This window comes from Lemur catta, chromosome 24 (assembly GCF_020740605.2).
Source record: "Lemur catta isolate mLemCat1 chromosome 24, mLemCat1.pri, whole genome shotgun sequence".
Classification (NCBI taxonomy): Eukaryota; Metazoa; Chordata; class Mammalia; order Primates; family Lemuridae; genus Lemur; species Lemur catta.
Window position 1 is genome coordinate 5360323 of NC_059151.1, and position 22721 is coordinate 5383043.

The 22721-nt window shown below is 38.9% G+C and overlaps 1 protein-coding gene across 5 annotated transcripts in view; it reads right to left on the reverse strand.

The window, feature by feature from the left end:
* FAM13A (family with sequence similarity 13 member A) overlaps window positions 1-22721 on the reverse strand; it is a 180172-nt gene that overhangs the window by 116535 nt on the left and 40916 nt on the right. For 4 of the 5 annotated variants that reach the window (XM_045536820.1, XM_045536829.1, XM_045536823.1 and 1 more), the window contains exon 5: window positions 10335-10488. The exons of the other annotated variant lie outside the window; for it this stretch is intronic. In XM_045536820.1, coding sequence (XP_045392776.1) covers window positions 10335-10488 — 154 coding nt within the window. The remainder of the gene's footprint in view (window positions 1-10334; window positions 10489-22721) is intronic. 5 annotated transcript variants of the gene reach the window in all.

Consider the following 22721-nt stretch of genomic DNA (forward strand, 5'->3'; position numbering starts at 1 on the left):
AGGGTGCCATTCCAATGCCGGGCACTGGAGGATAGAGTGCCAAACAAGTTGGACATGAACACATCATATACAGTATATTTATATTTATTTTAAACATTTGGTCCACTTAAATGAGGCTTTTGACTGAACCAACTGCTCACTCTAATGACTTTTGTGCAAAAGCTACTTGCTTAAACCAGCTGTGTCACTGTCATGAAAACACCACTTAAAAATACAACAGGGAAGGGAAAAATACCCTGTTTATCATGACTTTTTTGGCCTTACTATTCAAACTACTAACTACTAATGACATTAAAAAACAAAGAAAACACTCACTGTCCCCACAGCCTAGCACACTACTCCCACAGCTCTTCCCAGGATCACTCCCTCACTTCATTCAGGTCTTTGCTCAATTTTGCTAGAGCGGGTTCCCTTCCCTGGGCGTCCTCTCTAATCTCCACCGCTCTCCCCTCCCACTTGTTGCTCTCCATCCCCCTACCCATTTTTATGTTTCTCCACAGCCCTGAGAAATATCTGACTTAAAATTACACTTGCTTTGAGGGGACTTGGTCAGTCTTGTTCATGAGTATATCCACAGTGCCTAGAACAGGGTTTGGCACACAGCTGTTGAGTCCATTGTTGACTGACTGAGTAAACTGAATGAAGGAATCAAATCCTTTTTCTAACCTATTACATAATCCCCTGTGCGTTCCTCCTGTTTTCAATTCCCTTCTTTTTCTTTACCTCTTCCCTCCTTGCTTTAATTCCCTTCTTAACCAGCTTACATTCATGATCTTTTTTTTTTTTTTTTGAGACAGAGTCTCACTCTGTTGCCCGGGCTAGAGTGAGTGCCCTGGCGTCAGCCTAGCTCACAGCAACCTCAAACTTCTGGGCTCAAGCGATCCTCCTGCCTCAGCCTCCCGAGTAGCTGGGACTACAGGCCTGCACCACCATGCCCGGCTAATTTTTTCTATATAGATTTTTAGTTGGCCATATAATTTCTTTCTATTTTTAGAAGAGATGGGGTCTCGCTCTTGCTCAGGCTGGTCTCGAACTCCTGACCTCGAGTGATCCACCCGCCTCGGCCTCCCAGATTGCTAGGATTACAGGCGTGAGCCACCGCGCCCGGCCCCTTTACGTTTTCTTTTCTTCAGTCTAATTTTAACCCAAGTTGGTTTTTGTTGCTTTCAACTAAAATGCTTTGAGTTACATAAATATTTATTATAGTGTCTCTTATGGTGTAGGTACTCAATAGAAAATTGTGAATTTAAATTTTACAGTAAGGATGATAATCAATAAACATTTATATAGTACTTACTATGTGCCTGGCTTTCTTCTAAGTGATTACACATTTACTCATTTGATCCTCAAAATAACCCTATGAAATATGTGTTTTTACTATCCTGATTTCATACATAAGGAAACTGAGGTACAGAGGGCATAAGTAGCTCATCTAAGGTCACACATCTAAGAAGGGGCAGTGCTGGAATCTGAAGTCAGGCAGTGTGTCTCTAGAGCCCTGCTCTTATCTGCACACAATACTGCCTCTCTAGAAGAATTCTTCCTATTGAACGAGATCAGGAAATGCTGCAGGAAAAGTAAACTAAAGTAGGAAATCATAATAGATAATCCATACAAAACTTTAAATTCTTTTACTTTAAAACTCTTAAATGTACATTTATTCTCTACTCTTTGGATGTGAGCGTTATTCGCTTGGGAATAGACAATAGCTTGGAATTCCACACCTTCTTTCTTGCATAAGCCACAATCATAATGTATCAACTATATGCAGTGAAAACATAAAGCCTGTAATTATTACTGAGTCTTTCCAAAGTATTCAGCTGAGCTCTCATAGTGGAGATAATGTTTTGTGTATACCAGAGTATTTCCTCATGTTCTCCCTCTGGGCACCAGGAAGACTATATTTTCAGCCTCCCTACCCTTCCAGTTGGGTTGGGAGCCATACGACAAGCCACTTCCAGGTCGGGCCATAAAAGTACTCCAAATTATTCTCATCCTACCCTTTCCTTGCTGAGGCAACCTTGGAGGCGGGCTGGTCTAAGACGGAGGAGGGCTGTCCAACCCACTGGGCTGCAAAATGAGTGATAAACTTTGACTACTTAAGCGGCCAAACTTTCAGAATCTGTTACAGAAGCTTGCATTAACTACGCTGACAACATTTTCCTAGAAATAGCTGTATTGTTGCATTCCCATTGCATTTGTTTAACTAAATTATATGAACACCATAAAAATAATAACTGGCATAAACAGGTTTGGAAACAAACACAATTGATTTCTGGTTAGCATATGGTACAACTGGTAATGAGCAGGTGTATAGTCACAAGTATTCAGAGTTGCCAGGAACAGTCAGTATGTCTTAAAAGGGAATGAGAGAATTGATTCATATGCAAATTAGGTAGGTGGAAGTCTGTTAAGCAAACTTTTATTATATGCACTAGAAATATAAATAATTATTAACGCCCAGGATAGTTAATATGACTTTCCTGAAGTAAATTTAATTTCCATTTGGACAAATACAGTGCAATTTAATGGACATTTTGAGTAAATATAAAGAACAAGAATACGTGTTTTGGAAGGCACAAGATTGTATAAATTGTTCCAGAACTTTTAGAGGAAGGCCAATATAAAAGTAAATATAAGATATTGTTTTTACTCTTGATGAACTTATAATACAACATAAGAGAAAACAACAATTCATCCAAGGCAGAATGTTCTAAAGAAGAAAGTTTCACAAGACAACAAAGGAAATGGGAATTAACTGCATCTGGAGTGCAGATAGAGGGAGCAGAATTTGAGATGCCTTAGTTGGACCCACACTCACCCAACCAGAAGCAGATACTGACACAGGAACTGAGAGCAAGTAGTTTATGTATTAATAGGTCATTCAGGAGAGGAATGGGGGTGATAATAGAGAGAAGAAAGCCAATAAGGAATGTCATTATTAAGCTACTACAGTGATTCTGACGCTTAAACTTAGGGGAAAGCTCTGGGAACAGCATAAAACACACACCCCGGAATTATTCCATCAAGGAGTAAAGCAGCTGTGCATTCACACCCCCACACTCCTCAGTCACTGGCTAAGGCCCACCCCTGGAGGGACGTTCATTACTAGGTACCTCTGGCCCACAGAAGTATAACTTCCATTCCTAGCAAATCAACTGAAGAAAAATATCAGAAATTCAGTTCTATAGCAAATATAAGTAGTCCTTGAAAAATCTGCAAATATTTGCTTTACTGAGTGTCTCCTATTTGTCAAATACACATGGTATGATGATTTAAAGTAGGCAACTTCTGAGATGTCAGTTCCAACGTATTGCCATCTCACTGTAAACAGTTTAAAGGTTACATAGCATAATGGTGTTTTCATAAGCCAAAGCAATTTAGTCTCTATTTTGTTAAATATTCTCCATAATAGGAAAGAAGGAATTTAACAGTTGGCAGATATATCTAATCAATTCTAATGATTCCTGAGCAGATATGACTATCTAGCGGTTATCTGTAATCACTCTATAAAACAAAATGTCTGGGGAGAAGAAATTAATAGCAATCCGAATTGTAAATATATGACTATGATCTCAAAACTGGAGCCATAAAAGCACTCTAGGCTAGGCAGTAACTTTTAATATTACTTTTGTTACTTAATGCTTTACATTTCCTATTCATCTAATCAGTTTCCACTACTAGAAAGTGCCCATTTGAGTCATTCCAGAAAACAACATTCTTCATGGGATTTTATCTTTGGTTTTCCTAAATATCATTTAATGTTTTTTAACCTTCAGTTTCAGAACCTATCTAAAAAGTATAACCACTATCCAAAGAAGGATTTCATCTGAAGAAAACTGCAAATGAATTCTAATTTAGTGCTACCTCTAAGTTCATAGATACTCAAAATTCTAACACATAGATTTTGGTGGGTGCTAGTTAGTCATTCTCACTGTATAACTTTACCCACATAAAAGGAAGAAACAATACAACCAAATTAAAAACAAGCAAACAGCAGCAACAAAAAATCCACAATACCTTTCAATCCCTGTTATGACTCCCTGATGCCCAGAAGTTTGGAGTATTCTTGAGAGTCTACAGAAAAGGCTAAGAGTAGTGAAAACATACAGGAACTAGAGTCAGAAGAACAGAGTTCAAGTACTTCCCTGACTAAGTTGCTATTAATACAATACATACTCACCGAACAAATAAGTAAATGTATAAATGCTTACGGTCCAATTTAAAACTCTAAGATTTTGGTTATTTCTCTACTTGGCCTCTAATCAGTACTTTCTTGATTTCAAAGCCCAGCTCTGTCATTTACTGCTGTGTGAGCCTGAACAATCCACCCCGTAGATTTCCCCATCTGTGAAGTAGTATTAAGATTACTTACTTTACAAGGTTACTGTGAGAAGTAAATCAGATAATACATATAGAACTTAGCACAACGTCTGGCATAAACCCCTTTTAATTTCCCTTTGCCCCTTTGTTCCTGCACTGAGTTAGTTTGTTGTGGACTCTAAGCTCTTGTAGGGACAGGGACACGTCTTATTCATTTTCTGAAGCTCCCTAGCACATAGTCCAGAGCCCTGCACAGAGCAGCCTTGCATTCAATAAGACAAAAGTGAACAAACGTTTGCTTAAGTTAATTGTGCTTAGGCTGTGACCCTAAATGAATGTTTTTGGGCATAAAAAAGGTGTGGGAAACGCTTCAGGAAGCTTACGTGATATATCAGTTTATATGACAAGTGATTCTGACTTTACATAAGATTGAACTTTTTGACCTGGAAGTCAAATGCAAAAAAAAAAAAAAAAATTGAACTTTGTAATCAAACTTGCCATAACATATTAATAAGTGAGCACTTCCTTCAAACTAATCACCATGGAAGGCCATTCTAATATATTCGTTTTGCTCAAAGCACTTTTAAATAACTGTTTTGAGGGTTTGCTTACGAGTCACATAAGAAAATCAGCATAATTATTTTATAGCCAGATTTAAATTTTAAACCCAAGTTAATATATAATCACCACACCCCAACTCAGTGATATGCCATAGCCCCAAATGACTATTTAGTGATTAGTTTGGGCTGAAATCATTAGAAGCCTTGTCATGCTAGGATTTGGATTTTATACTACGGGGATACGTCACCAATCATGGCAGAATTTTGACATGGAAAGTGACATGTTCATATTCGCACAATAGAAACTAATTCTGCAACAGAAAAGGGAGGATGGAGTCTCGGGGAAGACTAGAGTCAGGGAAACCAGTTAGGGGGTTATTGCCAGTTGTTCCCCAAGGATTCATTGGTTCCCAAATCTGTCTGATTATTAGAATTGCCAAGGGAGCTTTTTAAATACAGTTTTAAGAGCTTACTATGAGTTTCTGACTCAGCAGGTCCGGGGTTCATGCTATAGTTTGAATGTTTGTACTGTCCAAAACTCACATTGAAATTTAATTGCCTTTAAGAAATAATTGCTGCATCCTCATGGGTGGGATTAATGTTGTTATAAAAGTGTGAGTTTGGCCCCCTTTTGCCTCTTTGCCCTTGTGCCACATGAAGACAAAGCATTCCCCTCCCCAGAGGATGCAGCATTCAAAGCGACATCTTGAAATAAGAACTGATTAAAATGTGCTGGTGCCTTGATATTGGACTTCCCAGCCTCCAGAACTGTGATGCAATAAATTTGTTTAGTATATATTACCCAGTCAGTGGCATTCTGCTATCGCAGCACAAAACAGTCTAAGGTCACCAAGTAATTGTCAAAGTGAGCCAGGTGTGGAATTCTCTTGCCTAGATGAGAAGTAATGAGGAAGGACTCGTGAGGCTGGGGCAGAAAGGAGAGATTTAAAAGATACTTAGGCAGTAGAATTAACAGGTCTAGTCAATTCGGGCTGTTATAACAAAGTACCGTAGACAGGACTGCTTACAAACAACAGAAATCGATTTTTCCCAGATCTGGAGGCCGAGTCAGAGCTAAGGGTGCCAGTACGGTCAGGTTCTACTGTGGACCCTTACTGTATTCTCATGTGGTGGAAAGAGAGCAAGCCAGCTCTCAGGTCTCTTTTTATAAGGCCAGTAATCCCTTTCATGAGGGCTCTACTATCATGACCTAATTACCTCCCAAAGGCCTCACCTCCAAATAGCATCACATGGGGATTAGATTTCAACATAACGGTGACTGATGGATAGGAACCCAGAGCAATTCTGTGAATGGACGGGCCATTCGTGAAGTCCCAGAATACAAACGGAACATTAGACCTTCAAGGGCAAGAAAAGATAAGACAATTCATGGTATGTGCAGGTGCAAGTTACCTCTATGAAGTTAGATACCTATGCATGGTATGCAAGGCAGAGCTCTCAATTTAAAACCGAGGAACGAGCCTAGGAAATAGCAATGTTGAAGTATGACTGAGAAAGAAAAGTCCTCAAAAAAGACTTAAAGGGGCCCAAGCAGTAGGAAGGAAACAAGAGCTATTCAATATTCATTCATTATTTAATGGGGAAAGTTTGGGTTGTGGACGGATGGAGTGCCAAGGGCTTGAATTCTAAGTTAAGGAGTCTGAATTTTATATTGTCACAAAGGGAGCAGGAGGCAAAACAGTCAAAGGTTTGTTTCTGTAAAGAAGGAGTATGATCAGCTTTGTTTTTCTGGAACATCATTCTATTACTGGTGGGAAGGAGATGGGAAGAGGTGAGCCTACAGGTGGGGTAACAGTGAAATTGTGTGGCTATAAGGGATAATCTAAAGCGTGCTAGTGGGGTGGACAAGAGACATTCATTTCAAGAGATAATGTATAAAGCAGAATATGCATCCCAGTGGGAACAGTAAGGGAGGAGTTAGGATAAAACAAGGGGTTCTAGTTTGGCAGGTGTTACATAGTGAAAGTTTCTGTCACCCTAAATTCAAGTCTTAAAATCCTGAAGCCCAATGTGATGGTATTTGAAGGAGAGGGGCCTTTGGGAGGTAATCAGGGTCAGCTTAGGTCATGAGAGTGGGGCACCTATGATGGGATTAATGGCCATATAACAAAAGGAGGGAATATGGAATCTCTCCTCTCTCTGCCATGTGAGGACAGTAAGACACGGCACACCAGGAAGTGGACCCTCGCCAGACACTGGATCTGCCAGCACCTTGATCTTGGCCTTCCCAGATTCTACAACTGTGAGAAATGAATGTTTGCTGTTTAAACCACCCAGTCTAAACTATTTTGTTATGGTGGCCTGAGCTGACTACGGTAGCAGGCCAAGGGACGGCAAACTAAAGTTGGAAAGGACAGGTTTTGGAGATGACGTTTTGGGTGTGATACATTTGAAGTACCAACATGGCTTTTTATAGGTATTGGGAAATATGACTTCTATGGCTTTTAAGATGGGCTGGGGCGAGAGCTATGACTTAAAAGCCATCAGCAGTATGATAATTGATGTAAAAGACAGTCATCCAGGCAAATATATATTTAGTGACAATAAATGAGCACTGGTAGTGATTATTTGGGGAGTCAGGATGTGGTACTCAGAATCTAGCATAATACTACCACTATTTCCTAACCTATGCCCAGTTTAGTGAGACAATTTTATTCTTTAAATTTGTGTTTTTGGCAATTACATCACACTGACATCTCATACTGTGCTAGAAGTTACAATCTGTGGATGATTTTCAACTCAACTACTATTTTGATCTCTTTGGCATATTTATGCAAATCCTTTTATGAACCCAAATTTCATAACTTTACAATTATATTGATTGCATCAGATATTATGTCTGTCACTCTTGTGTATTTATCACTTGTTTTGTGCCCATTTCCTCTTTGCATACATCCTTCTCAAAGCTGAGCTCATGTGAAACATAAATTTTCTTTAGTTGCCCTCCCATTTTTCTTCTTTTTCAGTGTGTTAGTGATTTCATTGGGAATCTCCCCATTCCTTTTTAATCCAGCTTCCTTTTAGTCTCTATCTAATGTTTCTATGACCTTTGGAATTTGAAAAAAAAAACCCTGCTTTCTAAGCATTGTCCAGATATGCATATCTAGCTGTGACTAGCATGGTCTCTTTTTATTATTATGAACTTTAAAATGGCTATTTCATTCTTCCTGGCTGTAATTAAGTCCAGAGAATCACATTCCCTTGTTGCATTCTCTGTCTTTTCAGAGAAGAGACTACCAGAAAGATTAAAAAAAAAAAAGGCACCAAATATTCTGCTTAAAAAACACACATTTCCAATCATGACTGTCTACCTCTAGGCCTGATCTGAAACTTGCATTAGGAGAGCAGCAGTTATATTCTTCATCTACCTAAAATACCTGTATTTGGCTCCCACAGCATTATCAGTTCATGTGTCTTATCTTGCACTCTTATACTGTTTTCTCCACCAGGTTTAAACCTAGTCGCTCAAAGATCTCCAAGCAAGTCACTGTTCCACAGATCTCAGCTGTTGTTGTTCCACATACACAGGAGGTAATCTCACACTGGTATACTCTAGCAATTAGCTGTATCTCAGTGAGTCTGTCATGCCTAAGAGATCGTATTTATCTATTTCCACTGTATTTTGGAGGTGAACTAAAAATAAAATCCTAAGTCCCCCCCCCCCCAACTAATGGAACAGACCCATCTCAGCCAAGAGAACCCCAGAAAAAAGTCTTCAAACTGAGCTCCCTGCCAGTGCCAACAGGCTGGGAGGTGTAAAGCACAATTATACACGTGTGTTTTCTCTTTATAAATATGCACAACTCCTCCTATGGCTTGTTAAACATGTATATTTAGCCACCCTCGCTCAGTATATAAGCCTGTTCCCTTTTGTCACTCCTCTGAAACTCGTATTCCTGGCTCGTGGCCACAGTAGTGCTTTCCCAGCCTGTGAGAATGGCCACTGCGGGTTAAGGACCCCCTCACAAGAAATAAAGCCCTCTTTAAAAAATATAAACCTCGTATTTTTTTTAAATTAATATAGTTTTACCTCATTATCTTATGGGCCCTGGCAAAGAAGTATGAATGTTCAAAGTGTTTATCTGAGATTTAGTTGAAACATTTAAAAAAGAGATCCTATGCAAAGCACTACAGGCACCAGAAGAAAAAAACTTAAGGGAGATATTTTTTTTTTCTATTTAAAAAATCATTTAATTTTTCTGTAGTAAAACTGAAGTGTTTTTTTTTTCTTATTTTCTCTTGTGAATCAATGAGAGATTTTTATCAGCTACTGTGTTGCCCCTCACTTAGGTTATACCTGATATTCTCCAAATATTTCATTGTATCTGAATATTGCTCTTCCCTTACCTCAAATTTCAGTTTAAAGTTCTCTTTATCAAGTTGGCGAGATGCCTGCTAAATGCATTGTCTCAGTTCTCAGGAGATGCCCTCTCTCTCTTACAGGGAGTCTGTTGTATTAAGAGCGTGAGCTCCAGTTAAGAAAACCTAGTTTTGGTCTTCTTTTCCTGCTTCAGTAGGGTGCTACCTGACACCCGTTACCTCTTTATCCTTCTTCAAAGTCACGGCCTCTACTGGAAGAAGAGATGAAAACACCCCCCCATTCAAGTACCCACACCAAGAACCCCTGGTTTTACCATTCACTGTGATACGAACCAACAAGAGTAGGGTGTGGTCTGTAAATCTGATAAGTCTGAGGAAACCTAAGACAATCTCTTCTATCAGCTCCATCATCATTTAATGCAATATAAATGAGAAAGAAAGAAGGTCCTTTCCCTCTTTTCCCACATCTGGAGGATTTGGTTGGGATGTTTACCTTCTGGTTCTCAATTGTAGGTCTTTGGAGACCTACAGGTATTTACCTAATATATAAAGAATATGTTATAAATTATCAGTCAATGCATAAAAAGATTCAGATAATACTGTCAGGGACTCCTTTAGAGGGTCTTTAAAATACTCTTCCGTACTGATGATTGTTATCAACCACTAACATATGGGACTTCAAAATCAGAGGTTAAGCTTCAAAGTGTGCTGAACGCAAGAGAAACAAAAAGACGTAGTGATACTGTCTTCAGGAATCTGCAGTCTAGTTAGTAAGGTGGCACTCCTGAACACGGCCGTGTGCACGTGTCCCTACTGTGGCTCCCATAAAAGGGACCAACCAACTGACCAACACTGGGCTCATGTGAGCACTTTAGAGACGATTTTATAGCAATTAGGAAATATACAATTGCTATTATTCTTGAATCTTAGAAGACTATATATCAATTTAATAAACATTTGATCAGATAGATTTCCTAAGAAGAACTCACACATTAGAAATAATAATCTGAAGTTATATTCATATGGAATTTTTATGACAAAGAATAACTTAAATGAAATCTTCTATCCAAACTAATAGCAATACTGAAAATTAAATACCAAGTTACTTACTTTTACTATGATAAGCCTAGCCAGGTTTTCACACCTCTGATTATCATTTTCTGTATACTCTACTTCAAACAGGGTATTATAATTTTCTAGGATTTTAGCCATTATCTTGTTGCAAAGGTCCTGTTCTTTCATGCCTTCAAGCCCAGATGGCACACTAGAAATAAGAAAAAAAAAAATTGAGAATTATTTCGTAAAAACAAAAATGCCTACATAGCTGACTCAGGCATATTTTGAAATCTCCTGAATGACTTGCCTTCTTAATTCTTACATGAGATTTTCAACAAGCTCTATGGTAACATGCATGACATTGTTGGGACAGCTGGTGAGTTCCCAAGATCTGAATCAATAGCTTGCCCTGAATAAGAACAAGCTGTCCAGGAAGAAGATATTAACACTGAGGCCAGAAATGTTTTGAATACATTAAAAATTATTACACATAAGATAACATTTACATAAAAGCAAAAAAGAGTGTTATCATAATAGAAATACTCAGCCATACCAATGTAACAGCAACTCACTCTTTATTTAAAGAATTCTTAGATAATGCACAAAAAGTACAAACCTAAAAAAAAAAAATACTTCTGGGAAAAAATACTGATCATTGTTGAACTGAGTGATGGACATGTAGATGATCTATTACACCATTCTCTCGTCTTCTGGGTATGTTTAAAATTTTCCATAATAAAAATAGTTGAAAACAAATATGAATGCAGAACACACCATAAACAAGGTAAAAAAAAAGTCAATCTACAGATCAGAAGATAAATATCTTCTCCAGTAACATGTATAACTGACATCAGATTAGCAGTTACACTATGTAAAGAACTCCTACTAATCAATAAGAAAAAGAGTAAGTCCAAAAGTAAAAGAGACAAAATATGAGTTGGAAAACTCAAAGAAAACATCTGAACAGTCAATAACTTTATGAAAAGACACATAGCCTCATTGAATAATCAGTGAAAAATGCATTAAAAAGGCAACACTTGGGTATCATTGAATACTCATCTGTATTATTAATAGTTTCCTGTGGCTGTTAACATATTACCACAAACTATGTGGCTTAAAACAATAGAAATCTATTGTCTTCCAGTTCCAGAGGGCAAAATCAGTCCTACTGAGCTACAGTCAAGATGTTAGCTGGGCTACACTCCCTGTGAAAGCTACACAGGAGAAGCTGATCCTGGCCTCTCCTAGCTTCTGCTGGCTGCCAGCATTCCTTGGTTGTAGCTATATCATGCCAATCTTTGATCAAGGCCAGCATCTTCCAATCTCTCTCTGCTCCATCTTCACGTGGCCTTCTCCTCTATATATGTGTCTAATTTTCTCCTGCCTCACTTCTATAAGGATATATGTGATTATGTTTATTTAATAGTACTCCCCCACCTCCGCAGAAGATCACTGTCTTAATCACATCTGCAAAGATTCTTTTTTCCAAATAAGTAACATTTCCAGGTTCCAGGGACTATGACCTGGTATCTTTGGGGACCGATATTCAGCCTATTAGACCACCTGCGGGATACACATCCTAAGGTGCCTCCCAGTGAGTCACACCCTTGTATATACTTGCCCTTCCCCAGGTGTAGACAGAACTCATGACTTGCTTCTGGCCGGTAGGATTTAGCAAAGGTGATAGGATATCACTCTTATGATTATGCTACAATGTATGAGACTCAGTCTTAACAGAATGAAGCGAGAGATTTTCCTGCTGGTCTTAAATAAGCTGCCACGTCATCAGAGAGCCTGTAAGAGTGCCACGTGGCAAGGAACTATGGGGACCTCAGGTGGCACACAGCTGAAGAACTCAGTAAGGCTCTGGGGTCCTTAGGCATGCACGTGCAAGGAAATGAACTCTGCCAACAACCTGCGTTGAGTTTGGAAGAAAATTATCCCCCAAACTAAGCCTCTAGATGAAAATGCAGCCCAGCTGGTACCTTGTAAGAAAGAAAGAGCAGAGGATTCCAGTTAAGTTGTGCCCAGATTCCTGACCTATGGGAACTGAGAGGTAGCAAATGTTTATTTGAAGCCATTAAATTTGTGCTGATTGGTTACACAACAGCAGAAAACTAAGAGTTTAGTACCAGGAAATAGGGTGCTGCTGTAACAAGTATCTAAAATGTGGAAGCAACTTCAGAACCGAACACTGGGACAATTTGGGTAGCATCACAGAGAAGGGCTATGAAAACACATCTGGACTTTAAGGATGCTGCTGGTGAGGGCTCAAATGGAAACAAGGAACATGGTATCGGAAATTGGAGGAAGGGAAATCTTTGTTACGGAGGCAGAAGACTTAGCAAAACTGCATGCCACAGTTATGCGGGAAGTAAACTTGTAAGCGATGATATAGCTAAAGAGATTTTTCAAGCAAGGGTTTGAAAATGCTACTTGGATTCTTCTTGCCACTTACAGTAAAATTCCAAGAGAGAGAGAGAGAAGGAAATTAAGGGAAGAACTGACACTGAAAGGAAACAGGACTTGATTTTAAAAATTATCAGACTTCCAGGAGAGCAAAAGACACTAAAATTAAGAGATCACTGTCAGGAAAGCAGGCTCTACAGACAGGTTGAGAGTGTGACTACATAAACCTTTTGCTAAAACCTCAGAAAGATCAGAAGCTCGTATTATTCAGTCACACAAAGGTCCCTTTCAAGTGATGCCGGGTGTCTCTCACAGATCCTTTCAATTAAACCAGAGGGCCTCTAGGAATTTAAAGGCATTGTCCCTCAGCCATTTTAGCATGAACCAAAGATACAGAAGGGATTATTTTGAAAGGATCTGTGGATGTGTCTTTTTTATAATGGAGTGAAGCCCTGTGAAATCTACAGAAGACTCGCAAAGTTTTTGAAACATTTATTTCAGCAGAAATGCTGCCAACTTGGAATGAAAGGAACAGAGAAGGTACAAAATGACAGGAGACGATGGAGCCCCAAAATTCTACTGGCAGGAAGCAGGATGGTAGATCCCTCCTCGGTGGCCAATGTGCTGTTTCATTAAAAATGAAGGATGACTCAGAGGGCAGAACCAAGAATCCAGAGGGCTGTGAAATAAAAATTATAGACCATTGTTTTGGACCAAGCTTCTGCACTAGGCATCAATAGACCAGGCTAAGTATCAAAATGGAGACATCCATGCTAAAATTCCATATCAGCAAACCAAAACTAAGTTATTATCTGCCCTTCAAATTCCAGAAAAAGAAATCAGGAGAGGTAACAGCGTAATTCCCCAAACAGGCCAGTTTTAATTGGCTCGATAATGACGTTACCTCTGCTGTGAGCCTTACCCTGAAGAAACCTGATGTTAACCCATCAGTCGTTTCTCTACTGCTGTTTCCACTTCCTACCTTGCAAGGAAAGCGACTTTGAAATGAGCAACCTGCTCTTTGTTCTTTGTTTCTGCTTTCCTCAGCCCTTTACCTGTCTGCAAAACCAACCTCCTCTGCTTGACTCACTGGAACATTTATTCCATTTTATGGAATGAAGTGTTGCTTGGTTCTAGAATCACAAATAAAGCCAATTGAGATCTTCAAACTAAATTTCTTGTAATTTTGTCTTTTGACAGATCTGATGAGACCAATGAAGTACCTGAAGGAGACTACTGATGACCCTGAGACCCCTGGAGGAACACAGGCAAGGTGCTGACCTGTTTTGGGGGGGTTGGGGAGAGGTTCCTCTGTCTTCCTCATGGTAATATAGGGATATGGCAGAAAGGAACGTAGAGAGAGCCTAAGTACAGCCATTGTGGCTGATACTATACCCTGACCTCCCCAAACAAGGAAGTCACCAGCAAGTTGCTGGCCTGGGATCATACTAAGCCGGATGCCTTACAAACTGTTTGCACAAACCTTTCTGTGACAAGAGTTCATGATTAATCTTTATGGCCTGACCACAAGACAACGCTGGTCACTATGGCTATTTCCTAATGGGGTTTTTGAACATTTAAAAACATTACCATTGCCTCATAAGGGATCCCCTCCTGCTCAGCAAAGGATCCCTACTCTGTGGAGTAGGATCTGTTGTCTGGGTCCTTCAATAAACTTTCTTTCCCTCACTGGCTCGCTCTCAAATTCTTTCCAGCACAAAGCCAAGAGCCGACTTCTACTCCTCCCTTCTATCCTACTTTGCCAGATTATTCTCAGTCTACTCTCTGTATGAACTATCCTTCTTTGAAAAAACAGTTAAACCGTTTTCTTATAAGATAACACCATCTGAAAATTCAGGAAACAATCCCCTAGTGACTTACATTGCCTGGACAAAACCAGAGAGCTCAGGGTCATGGTTTAAAAACGAGTTCAGGGGGCCTTCCTCCCTTCATGGAGACATCCCCTGCATCAGTGGGGCCCTGGGAGTCATGAGTAATTCCCGCTCAGGTCCTGAGCTGCTCTCTTTCGTATTTTAGCAATCTGACCTCTCTAGTCTACCTCTTTAGCTTACAGGGTAAAAGGGTTCATTTGTGCTGTGAGAAAGCGCTTGATTGTGGGATTCCAAGGGTTAGTTTGTGCCGTGGCAGGACACATGACCTTTGCTTTGCAGTGACTGAAAGTCAGTGGCAAGAAAACCCTCGGTCTTTAAGATAACTGTTGGCAGTTGCAATAGGAGGTTATTAATGCAGGGGCCTCTTTATTTCTTCTTTTCTTTTTTTTTTTTTTTTTTTTTGAGACAGAGTGTCACTTTGTTGCCCGGGCTAGAATGAGTGCCGTGGCATCAGCCTAGCTCACAGCAACCTCAGACTCCTGGGCTTAAGCGATCCTACTGCCTCAGCCTCCCTAGTAGCTGGGACTACAGGCATGAGCCACCATGCCCGGCTAATTTTTTTGTATATATATTTTTTAGTTGGCCAGATAATTTCTTTCTATTTTTAGTAGAGACGGGGTCTCACTCTTGCTCAGGCTGGTCTCGAACTCCTGACCTCGAGCGATCCACCCGCCTCGGCCTCCCAGAGCTAGGATTACAGGCGTGAGCCACCGCGCCCGGCCTATTTCTTCTTTTCTTGCGTGCTGAGATCTCAGAGCCAAAGACATCTTGGCTCTAAGAGACCCCAAATCCAACATAAACATGGGATCTCTTAATTTCTAAAGGTCTCAGTAACTCTGCCTTCCAGGTACACCTTTTTTTGTGTATGGCCCCAGAAGCTGCAAGTATTTATAAAAGTGACAAAATATTAGTAAAGATAATTCAGGATTACAGTGGCCATTATATAGAAAATTCCAGACAAACAGCACCATTCTTCTGAGAAGTACAATCCCAAATCTCTGGAATTAGGCAGAGAGAATGGGATTGCTATTCTAATTGGCACATAGAAGCCTCAAACAAACAACAGGATTCTAAAATTGCTCTTTAAAAAGTTCATTGTGAAGAGCCAATAAAAAGCTAAAAATGCAAGATATCACTCATACCAAAGATGGTAAAACTGATATGACTTCTACTCCTCCCTTCTATCCTACTTTGCCAGATTATTCTCAGTCTACTCTCTGTATGAGCTATCCTTCTTTGAAAAAACAGTTAAACCGTTTTCTTATAAGATAACACCATCCGAAAATTCAGGAAACAATCCCCTGGTGACTTACATTGCCTGGACAAAACCAGAGAGCTCAGGGTCATGGTTTAAAAATTTCATAAACCTAGGAAAGAACTTCAAAAGTTGTTTGAAGAAGTCAGGGTCTTCACTGGAACTTGTGACCCCAGGACATCTGACTTCTACCAACTAGTACACCTGTTGGTAGGAACTGGGGAAATCAAAAAATAGACGAAAGAGGCAGAATTGACAGGCCCCACCTGGTCCACTGATGGGGACCTTTAGAAAGCCATCCTCAAACTATTTGGGCTCCATGGCAACCAATAACTTAGAATGACCTTGGGCCTGCCCCAGGGCACTTCTCCAATAAGCAACCCCTAAAACAAGAGTTTGCAAAAAATTGTTGCTATTGGTACAAACCACCAGGACAATGAAAATGGGATTGCCCCCAAATATCACATGGGTAACCCCTAACAACGGGCTGTCCACCCTCTGACAGTCTCCATGTTAAACACCAGGACCGACGGACCTCCAAGGGAAGTTCTGCTAAGTTTCTGCCAGTTGTCATCCAATCTGAGTAGACAACAGAACCACTATTTCTACTTGAAACCACAGTCTTATAGTACAATCTCTCCCTCGAAATGAAAGGAAAATTTCAGTTGTGGAGGGATATCACATTGAGTTCTATCCATGAGTCCAGAAATAGAAAATGCCTTCTTTGCCCTATTTGTTAAAGGGATCCACCCCAGAGTCAGTAATCTAAGAAATAAGAGAAGTTGGAAAAAGCACCTATCGACTAAATGGCCCCCAAAATACAACTTTCTGGTATTTAGCTGGTTATTTTGAAACTCTTTGTAAAATCAATTTACATGTATAAAGGAAACATCCATTTGTAAGCCCATCTTCATAAGAGTCATCCCTTTGGAAGTAAAAATTTAGAGTTTCCTAGCTAACAACCATTTGGGGATATGGAAAAGATAATCAGGAGACTGATAGTCCAAAGGCAGGAGAGAAACTTTGAAAACTGGCAAATGATATATCTTATAAAAGCTATTCAATCTGTTTCTGTCTGTGTGTATGTGATACTTCTCTACCAAAATACATGAAAGAGCTCTAATTAATTGGCTTAAAGAAAAAGCACTTAAATCAAATATTTTATTATAAAAACTCATTCAAATGCCTTTTATACCATGTGACTTGGGTAAATCTTTGGTAAATAAGACCACTTTAATACTGTTGGTTAATGAAAATGAAACCACCCTTTTATAAAATTAATAAACAGCAACAAGGTGGGAACTGTGGTAGGGCCAGAACTCCGCAAAGGCATAGGCACAGTTAAAATATAAATATAACCAGCCCTTGTCCCCTGGTTTGCTTTCCTGTAATTGCTTCTCAGGAGTCACATAGCTGATGGTCATAAAGATTAACTTTCTTAATTACTCTCATAGATAACATCACTCTTATGAAACCTAAGGCTAGTTTTTTAGTTATCTTCCAGGCCCTAAATTCCAGTGGAACAGCTGATCTGCCCAGACCAGTGGCCCATACCAAGAACTGACTCACCAGGTCTTGTGACCCCCCACCCAGGAACTGACTCAGCACAAGATGACAATTTCTACACCCCTATGTTTCCACCTGGAACCCCACCCATCAGCAGATACAATTGCCTACCCCTTTGCCTGCCAAACTATCTTTCAAAAAACCTTTCTCCCAAATTCTAGGGAAACCAGATTTGAGAATTTCCTCCCATCTCCCGGTGTCATGCCTGCGATATTAAACTTTGTCTGCCGTAACCCCTGCTGTCTCAGTGTACTGGCTTCCTCTTGAGCAGCGGGCAAAGAACTTGGTAAGGCTATAACAAAAACAATTGTGTCTTCTAATCAAGCAAAATACCAATGTATTTAAATTTAGGGTTGTTTCTTAGGTGGTAACATCCACATGCCATAAAATGGTTAATGGAGAAATGACTTGCGATGATGGCTGGCTTTGTTTAATGAGCAATTCAGACATAATTTTTAAGAACAATTAGATGAATATAAATGGAATAAAAGTTTATAAATGAACTTTCTAGATTCAAAAATCTTTTTCAGTAAATTAAAGTCATGTTATGATTAGGTAATGGATGTTTGGGAAATGTCTGAATCATTTCTAAGTCAAAATATTGCAACATTAAGTACTAAACAATAAATTTAAAGTATATATACTTAGTCATCTTTTTATATGATATAGAGAAAGTATATATATTTGGGTCTGTTATTAAACATTAAAAATTGTCCTATGTACTATGTACATAGTACTATAGAAGTACTATGAGAAGTACATTATAGAAATTATAAAGTGTATATTTACAAAATGGTACGTCACAGTTCAAAATTGCTTACTTAGGTTTTTACTAGAAATTAAGGTTACTAAGAGTTAAAAATTCTAATATGTGTAATTCTGTGTACAAAGTATTCAGAAAAGTTAAGATGTGTTTTTGGTGAGAAAAATTGTAAAAAACATGAGAAATACTTTGTTGAAAACAGTAATGTTGTCTAATTTAGAGGTTATTTAAAGATTTAGGAAAGAAATAAAAATAAGACAAGAAACCAGTAGGAGAAAGGGATACAAAAAACGTTATAAGGAGGAGGAGGAATTTTTGGTTAAAAAAGAAAAGGTTAAAAAGAGTAATTTTTTGTATGAGAATTTTCTGTGGTCAAAATGAAAAGAAAGAAGAAGTAAATTAAACTTCTGTCCTAAGGTAGAATGATTGGTTGTTTCAACATGAACAAGAAGGAAGTACAGAATAAAACTGAAGGTTTAAGCAAGCTGTAGTAAGATTTGTGGAAGACAAATGTCATGAAAAAAATTATGTGTGCGATCGAATTGGCTAAAATTATTAGAAAATTATTTATAGATTTTTCTAAAAATTAGTCTTTGATAGCAGCAGTACACTATTGCAAAACTAAAATTTGGTTTCCTATTTTAAAACAAGCTTTTCTGGATGCATTGACCTGCTCTTAATAAAAAATTATGAGACCTTTTATAGTTAACTGATCTGTAAAATAAAGATTCTGTGTTTTATCAATAATTCCTGTGCTTCTTGTTTTCTTTTTTAGGTCAATGATTACTTAGGAAAAGCAAGTCTCCGGTTGAGGAACAGAGTTAAGGTTTCCCACAAATATGTAACTACTTTTAAAATCTTTTAACTATCACTCTGGTTAAATGAATGACTGCTATTTCACATTGACCTGTGTGATCCTACTATTCTTGATCAAGTGTTTTGAACCTTCATTTTTGACAAACACCCCAAAATCAAATTCAAAATTAAGTCTTTTTGATCTTGAACTAACTTTCGGACATTACAGAAGAGAAATATTGGCTCAATTAGGCTTATTTGATATGTTAAATTTTATGGGAAACATTGCCAAATAAGAATTTTTAATTTTTAAGTTATATTTGTATGAATGTGTTAATATGTGTTCCAAAATTGTATGAAATTTCAAGAAATCTTATGTGCTAATCAGTCATAATTTTGGTTACGTTAAAATATTGTATGGCACAGAAATAACCAAACTTGCTTGTTAACTGTATCATTATAATAGATTTTCATCAGGTGTTTAACCATGGCCATTTTAAGTATTATTGTCCACAGTTAACTGCTTTATTCTGATGTCTTTCTAAAAGCTTTTTGTAAACAACCATAACCCTAAAGCACTGTGGGTTCGAGGAGGTTCACAGAAAAGATGGAAAGGACTTTGACAAGTACAAGTTACTGCCAATGTTGAGATACTATTGGACTGGTTAGAATTTCTATAACTCTAATGAAGAAACTGATGTGTTTGTGAAATTGCTAAAGAAGATCAAACAGAGCAAATATTAATTACATGGGAAGAAATGAATTGATGAAATGTATTATGGGCTTTTACATCTTTTTTATTTGAAACATTGCTATTTTTTTAATGCTTTGTTTCCCAGATTTAAGGAAACTTTTTCCTCTCTCTTGTAAGAAATCTATAGCTTACAGTAATTGGGTAAAACATACTTTGGTAAAGAAAAAATGGAACACTAGCATTTCTTCCCTACTTGATACTTTCAAAATTCGAAAACTATTCCTAAATATTCTTTTTATGGCAATACGGTTATTTGCGTAAGTTCAATAAGAATTTGTTCTCTTTATAACAGCATACAATTGCAAACACTGGTTATATATATGAGGGGTCTTCAAAAAGTTCATGAAAAATGCATATTATGAAGAACTACTATGCATGGATTTCAAATTTTTTTTCATCACAATAAACCTGTACCAACTTATTACAACATGTCTAAACAGGTTCTAGTTTGAAGCACTAAGAAGGATGAGACATCAGTTTCAAAGAGTTCCTATCAGATCAACATGAATTCTGATAAAATTGAAGCAAGAACATCAAATTTATGGTGAACCTTGGGTAGAAGAATAGTGAAACCACTAATGCTTTATGGAAAGTCTATGTGGACAATGTCCCAAAGAAATCAGCAGTTTACAAATGGATAACTTGGTTTTTGATTTTTTTTTTTTTTTGTAGAGACAGGGGTGTCTCACTCTGTTGCTCAGGTTAGTATCGAACTCCTGGCCTCCTGCCTTGGCCTCCCAAAATGCTAGGACTACAGGCATGAGCCACCACACCTAGTCCAGATAAATTGTTTTAAGAAGGGATGAGAAGATGTTGAAGATTAAGCCCCAGGGGCAGTCCATCCACATTAATTTGTGAGGAAAAAAATTAATCTTGTTTGTGCCCTAATTGAAGAGGACCAACAACAATTAATAGCAGAAACAGCCAACACCACAGACATCCCAATTTGCTCAGCTCACACATTTCTGACCGAAAAATTAAAGTTGAGCAAACTTTCCACCGATTGGTTGTCACCAATAAGAAGATAAGCTTCTCCTGATGTCTGCCACTGTGGCATCTCAGGAGGCCATGACCCCTCACACTGTGACCAGATCAGATGCAGACAAGAGAACTTTCGATGGAAATTTTAAACAAGTGGGATCAAGAGCCTGAGGCTGGGGAGAGGCCAGGAGACTGCGGGAAGGAAGGGCACAGGGAAGTATCCCAGGCATTTTCCCAGAACTGGGACTGATAGGAGGATGCCATTCTTAATCATAGTTCATACCAACTGGGCAGGATTTGGCAACCTCGCTGCAGTGGACGCCGCAGGCATTAGAATGTCCTGGGCTGGAGATTTGAATGTTGGAGCTACAGCAGAGGAAGGATCCTCACAGCCAGAAACGAGTGCAGAGAGAAGAGCGAGTTCCACCCACAAGTGCTGGAGTTGTGCTTTCTCCCTTCATAGGATCAGGACAGGAGATTTGCCAGAGTCGTGGTCTTGCCCAGGTGGTGACATTTGCTGACAAGGACGGCTTTGCAATACAAAGCCAATCTGTGTGTGACTTAGTACTGAGTGCCCTAGCTCTCTCTCTTGGTCACAACAGGGGCATAAGCCTCACAGGTTCTGAGGAATGAGAGGTAGCCATGTTCACTTGCCTGGATTAGGAGCTTGGGTTGTTCCACCCTTCCTGTGCAAGAGACAGTGCACAGCAGGGGTCTCTCTATTCCTCACCTGGGCACATCTCCAGGTGTTTAGTGACTGCCCTCTGGACCTCTGTCAGAGCTAGTGCAGGCTTGCCTGGTCCAGTTCTGCTCAGCTTCCCCCTGAGGCTGAGCATGGAAAGTAAACCACCGTGTATGCCATAGTCCAGCCCATTGCCGGGGACACCTAAAAGCTTCTCTTGGCTAAAAAAAAAAAAAAAAAAAGAAAAAAAGAAAAAGAAAAGAAAAGAAAATCAAGCATAAATCCTACTGCTATCACTGTAGCTGGTTCTTACCTGTAAGTACCACCTGCTGGTCTGGAAGACTGACCTGCACAACCCAATAAAGACCTGCTGACACACGTGCACAGGGCATGGGAACGAGATAAGCTTCTTGTGACGTCTGCCCCTGGGCTTCTCAGGAAGCCATGACCCTGCTCAAATGCCTGGCAGACTGCTACCACAAACAGCATTTGAGAAAGCCACCACGGTAAGGCTGTTTACCACCAAGGAATTCAAACAAAAGTTTTCACCGCTGAACGCACCTCCAAGCAAAGCCAAATGGCCCTACTCAATAAACATTATAGTCACATCCTCAAGGGAAAAAATAAGTCCCATCCAAATGAAAGTAAAGTAAAAAATGAGAAGCAGCGACAGTTTCTTCAAATGAGAAGAAACCTGTGTAAAAACACTGGAAGTATGCAAAACAAGATGTTATGATACTCCCAAAGGATGACACTAACTCACCATATAAAAGAATCAGCACAAGATAGATTAAAAACTTAAGTGTAAGACCTGAAACTACAAAAATCCTGGAAGAAAACCTAGGGAAAACTCTTCTGTACATTAGTCTAGAAAAAGAATTCACGACTAAGACCTCAAAAACAGAAGTAACAAAACCAAAAACAGACAAATGGGAGTTAATTAAACTAAAAAGCTTCTGCACAGCAAAAGAAATAATCAACAGAGTGAACAGATAACCTGTAGAATGAGACAAAATATTTGAATATCATGAACGCGACAGGGGACTGATATCAAGAATTCACACTGAACTCAAACAACAAAAAAAAACCCAAATAATCCCATTAAAATATGGGTAAAGGACATGAATAGACATTTTTCAAAAGAGGACAAACGGCCAACATATGAAAAAATGCTTAACATGATTAATCATCAGAAAAATGCAAAATAAAACCACAATGAGATATCATCTTACACCAGTCAGAATTATTATTAATATTAGAAAGACAAAAAGCAACATGTTGGAGAGGATGCAGATGAAAGGGAATGCTTAGGCACTATTGGTGTGAATGTAAATTAGTACAACC